The 5,274-nt window shown below is 55.3% G+C and overlaps 1 protein-coding gene across 1 annotated transcript in view; it reads right to left on the bottom strand.

The window, feature by feature from the left end:
• Positions 1-3,153: 3,153 nt before the first annotated feature.
• Positions 3,154-5,274, bottom strand: part of XPO6 (exportin 6) — a 102,682-nt gene continuing 100,561 nt past the window's right edge. Inside the window, exon 23 of the mRNA XM_021719377.1 lies at positions 3,154-3,850. Coding sequence (XP_021575052.1) covers positions 3,749-3,850 — 102 coding nt within the window. The 3' untranslated portion in view covers positions 3,154-3,748. The remainder of the gene's footprint in view (positions 3,851-5,274) is intronic.

Here is a 5,274-nt window from a genome sequence, read left to right as displayed (position 1 = left end):
AAAATATACTGTAGAGACGAGGTCTCACCAAGTTGCCAGGGCTAGTCACGAACCCTGGGCTCAGGTAATCCTCTCACCTCGGCCTCCCAAAGTACTGCGATTACATACAGGCTTGAGCCACCAAGCCTAGCTTTTTATTTTTTTGAGTTGGGGTCTCATTCTGTCACCCATGATAGAGCAGTGGCACCATCACAGTTCACCACAGCCTTGACCTCCTGGGCTCAGGCAATCTTCAGCCTCAGCCTCCCTAGCAGCTGGGGCTACAGGTGTGCACCACCACGCCTGGCTAGTTTTTGTTTTTTTATAGAGATGAGATCTCGCTATGCTGCCTAGGCTGGTCTCAAACTCCTGGGCTCAAGCAATCCTCCCACCAGAGGGATTACAGGGGGGAGCCCCCATGCCTGGTGAGGCTGCTGCATTTCAAGTGGAAGGAGGAGCCCTAGCGGGACATCTTCACTCATTTTCGACGGCCTCATCCTCACTGGGCCGGGCGCCTTCCCTTTCCTGACTAGGGAGACGGAAGTCCCAGATGATACCTGTTGTCCCAGAATCATTTACTGATGAGGTCTCTTTTCACTCAACATATCCTGGGTTAAGGGGAAGCCATACTAGTGACGCTACCCACCGCCCACCACTGCTTCCCGGCAGCCTTCACTGTCTCTAGTCAGCTTCCGCCACCTGCCAGCCTTAAAGATGTTGCACACTTCTCTTTGCCCCTTCCCCCTCCTGCAGAAACCCCCAGTCAGCCCCGCCCACTTGCCACTGGTGAGTGAGTTCCTCCATGTGCCCAGGGACCGGCCCAGATGACTGTCACCTTCAGTGATGCCTTCCCTGATCCTCAGTCTGTAATCCCAGCACTTTGGGAGGCTGAGGCGAGTGGATTGCCTGAGCCTGCAGGCTCGAGACTAGCCCCGGCAACTTGGCGAGACCTCATCTCTACAATAAATCCAAAAAAATTAGCCGGGCATGGTAGCACACGCTTGTAGTTCCAGTTACTTGGAAGGTTGAGGCAGAAGGATCACCAGAGCCCAGCAGGTTGACGCTGGGGTGGCTGTGAGTGTGCCACTGCACTCCAGCCTGGGTGACGGAGTGAGACTCCGACTCAAACAACAACAACAAAAAAGTCAGGTTGGGCATAGTGGCTCACGCCCGTAATCCCAGCACTTTGGGAGGCTGAGGAGGAGGATTGAGCCCAGGAATTCAAGCCCTAGTTGAGCCGAGGAGTTCGAGATCAGTCTGGGTGACAGAGAGACCTTGTCTTGACAAAAATAAAATAAAAAATAAAAAATTAGTTGGGTGTGGTGGTGCACACATGTAATCCCAGCTACACGAGAGGCTGAGGCAGGAGAATCACCGTAGCCCAGAAGGTTGAGGCTGCAGTGAGCCATGATTATGCCATTGCACTCCAGTCTGGATGACAGAGTGAGACACAGACTCAAAAAATAAAAACAAAATACACTCAACCTCCATCACATGAGGTCAATGGTAGGCAGTGGAGGAAAATGCTGGAAATTGGGAAGATGAAGTTTTCATCTATCTGTTCCCAAAGCCAGTCGCTGTGCCTCTGGCAGAAGCAAGTGATATAAAGCAGAAGAAAAGCAGGACATGAACACCTGAAGGAGACAGGACAGAAGCCTCATGCCCAAGGTGGCAGGGAAAGCAGTACAGCTATTGAGAACCCCCTGCCGTGGTGCAGTTCCAGGAGGGGATGGACCATCCCCTCCTGGAACTGCCCTCAAGGCTCCCTCTTGTCCAGCTCTACATCCTTTCCCCATCCCCTTCCTAGGAACCCAAAAACACTTTCTGAGAACTCGTCCAGTTCCACCTGTGCTTCCTAAGGCCTGCTCTGTGCCAGGCCTTTCTGACCCTCTCCCAGGAAGGAGACCCCTTCTGTGAGTTGGCCTCTGCTTGCATGTCCCCAAGCACTGGGGGCTCACTACGGCCCAACCGCAGGGTCAAGCCCACTGGTCTTCGAGCAGAAACCCCCATCCCAGTCCACCTGACTCCCCACAGCCTTTCCTCTGAGCCTTGCCTGTGTTCTGCCCAAAGGTGGGGCGCACAGACGACAAGCCCCATGCCCTCGCCCCCTCCATCTCCAGGCACACAGAAAGCCCTTTCGGTCTCAGGCGCAAGCAGCGGTCCCGGCCTTCACCTGGGCAGGTGAGGTGGTATCTACAGGCTAGGAGTAAGTGGATGCTAATTCCTTCTGCAGAGGAGCAAGTAGCAATTCAATCCCATTCTTTCGGAACTCTGACGAGGGGCTCGCTGCACAGGGTGCTGGGAACCAGTGGAACCAGGGCTGCCGCAAGGCACACACGCTCACCTCGCTACTCAGCGCAGCCCGGCGCCTCCCCCAGTGACTCTTATAAAGGTCTTCAAAACAGAAGGCATCAGCCCCCAACGCCCGTCTTCCCCAGTGCTATCAACATGCCAGTCAATGCACACCCTCACCTTCAGGTGAGCAAATCTCATCTCGCCAGGTCTGCCCCAGTCCTGCCAGTCCGGCCACTGTAACACCTAGCACAGGAAGAACTGCTGATTGGCTATTCTGGGAAATTCAAGAACAAGTGCTATGTTTCCAACCATGAACGACCAGCATAGCCCCAGCTCTCAAGCACACCGGAGAGCCCTGAGCCCCACCCCCTGTCACCCTCACAGAGCCACACCCTGCCCCCCCACCTCTGATCTCAGCCAGGCAATCCAGGCTGAGGCCTCCACATCTCCCTGTCCTCACATGAGCCTTCAGTGCACTGAGGGCCTACTCCTGGCTGGACAACTTGAGAAGGAATCTATTCTCTGAGAAGCAGGGGAGGTAGAGCCCACACTCACCACAGAGGAGTAGGGGCCAGGGACTCAGGTGGCCTGGACGCTATACCTCCCTCCACCACAGGGTAACTGCAGGGGAGACCAACAGCCCTCCCCTCTGAGCAGGAGAAAGGGGGACTCTGTTTCCTCACATGTTCAAGGGAGGGGTTGTGTGGAAGAGGGTGAGAGCTAGCCAGTCACTTCTCCGCAGATCCGCACACCCAAGGCCTAAAGGGGAGCCTCGGGCACCCTCACCCCTCACTGCCCCATTCTCCCACCAGGACAGTCCACCTCCCAGGAGACTGGCCTTTAGGAGGCTCTGAGTAGAAAGACGCTCCTTAACCATTGTTTATATAACAACAACATAAGCATTTTATTTTTTCATTAAGCTTCTTAGTTTCTTAGTATCACAATGGAATGATGAGAAAAAAAAACAACAAAAACATGAGTCTTTTGCAAATCTCTGACAAAGAGCAGAGACTTCAAGGCAATTGGGGTGGGGGAGGCTTGCCAGAAGTGCCAAAGTAGTCCCGACGTCATGTCTCTCCCCAGCTGGCTGGGCAGAGGAGGAGTGGGGAGGTGGAATGGTGAGAAGGTGGCACCGTCCTACACAGTCCTTGGTGTTTCTGCCCATGATGGATATGCACATGATCCACACAGACCCCCCCATGGAATTTCCTGGTACCTCCCTGGTACCCGGCCACGTGGCACTCTGCCTGCTCAAACTTCCTAGGTCACTGACCAGGGCTAGGATGGACCCTGAAGCCAGCTTTGCTGAGCAGCGGTAGCAAGAGGAGAGTGAAGGAAGGACAGAGGCAGGCCACAATGCTCATCCGAGGAGTGCGGCCGAGGCTGGTCTGGGCGACGTCTGTGGTGGAAGGTGGAGGTGGTGCAGGTGGCGTTGGCAGAAGCCCATGTCCCTCAGGCGGGAAGCAGGCCGTGCCTAGAGCTTCACAGTGCCAGGGGGCAGGCTGTCATTGCAGAGTCTGTAGTAGCGCAGGTCGTTGACCAGCCTATGCACATTCTGGGTGAACGAGGGCAGGTCCTGGAAGGCAGGGGCACAGCTGCAGCCCGGCCCCCTGCCCCACCCAACGCCCCAGATCACCCCCCACCAGACTCCACCAGCTGCTTCTGTCCCAGAGTATGCAGTGGAGCTCTGGGAACATTTGCCAAAACCCCAAACTCACTCGTTCTTGCACCGTGTGCCCCAGAGGCCCCACGCAGAGGCCCCACGGTGGGAGATAAAGAACAATAGTGAGCACTTCCCTGGGGCTTACCACGTGCCAGACACTGCTGCAGGCAAGGCATAGGTATTACCCCCGAGTCGTCGCACAACGCTATGACACAAGACCTGTTAGACCCATTATCTTGAGGATGAGGCACAGAGAGCTGAAGAAACCTGTCCCGGATCACACAGAAAGGAAGGGGGCGGGGTCCACAATGGAATCAGTGCACTCGCTCCAGAGTCCGGGGCTCAAACACTGCCAAGGCTGAGGACACAGCCCTCTCCTTCACCAGGGCCAGCTGAGGTGACACACTTACACCAGCCATGTCTGCAGATCCTTCCCCCACAGGGGCCCAGGCAGCGCCTGCCGCATGAGAGGGACACACCAGCAGCAGTGCACATGTGCCCCTAAGACTGGGAAATGAGAGAGCATGCGCAGTGGGAACCCTGGCCACTACCGCACACCACAAAGAGGCCTTGCTCCTTCAGAGCAGGGACACTGAATGCCCTGTGTAAGTCCAAACGAGGGGTCAAACCACAGTGTACACAGTCCCCGTCAGAGCAAGCTGAACACCTACCTGGCTGTGGCGCCGAGTTGAGTGGCAGGACAAGGTTCAGAAAACAGATGAAGGCACTTGCTGCTCTCTTCCACACCACTCCAGCACTCGTCTTGCCTAGCCTCTTTCAGAATTCTGCTCTAAGCTCGCCTCCCCACAAAGGCTGCTCCACACCTCCTCTAAGCTCTCTGTGCACCTGGTTCCGCTGCTTTTGGGGTGTGTGCAGGCTCAGAAACCAGAATACCATGTCTGACTCCTGCTTCCTGGCTCTACCACTTCCAAGTTCTGTCAATACCCACTGACTGCTGACCCTCCAAACCTGGGTCACCTGTGAAATGGGGCAGACAACAGTATCTACCCTCCAAGAGGTTGCTGAAAGGCTTAAACGAGCCACAGCATGTAAAGTGCCTTACACGATGTGGCCCACAGAGGGCGCTATACAGTACTGGCTTTTCCTGAAAGACTGGTTAAAGCAGGTCTTGTGCCCCAACACCTGGCACCAGACCTGAGAGGCAGCCGCTTCAAATATACAACGAATGAATAAACAGAAGGTGGTGATTCCTTTATTTCACCTCAAAATAAGAAATGTCTTTTCTTAGCCAGGCTCGGTGGCTCAGCCTGTAATCCCGTGCCTTTGGGAGGCTGAGGTGAGTGGATTGCCTGAGCCTGCGGGTTTGAGACCTGCCT

This window comes from Carlito syrichta, unplaced genomic scaffold (assembly GCF_000164805.1).
Source record: "Carlito syrichta isolate Samal-C Ts95f unplaced genomic scaffold, Tarsius_syrichta-2.0.1 Scaffold314605, whole genome shotgun sequence".
In the NCBI taxonomy this organism is placed as follows: Eukaryota; Metazoa; Chordata; class Mammalia; order Primates; family Tarsiidae; genus Carlito; species Carlito syrichta.
The sequence above is the reverse complement of the archived record's forward strand: the minus strand, read 5'-3'. Positions and strand labels throughout refer to the sequence as shown.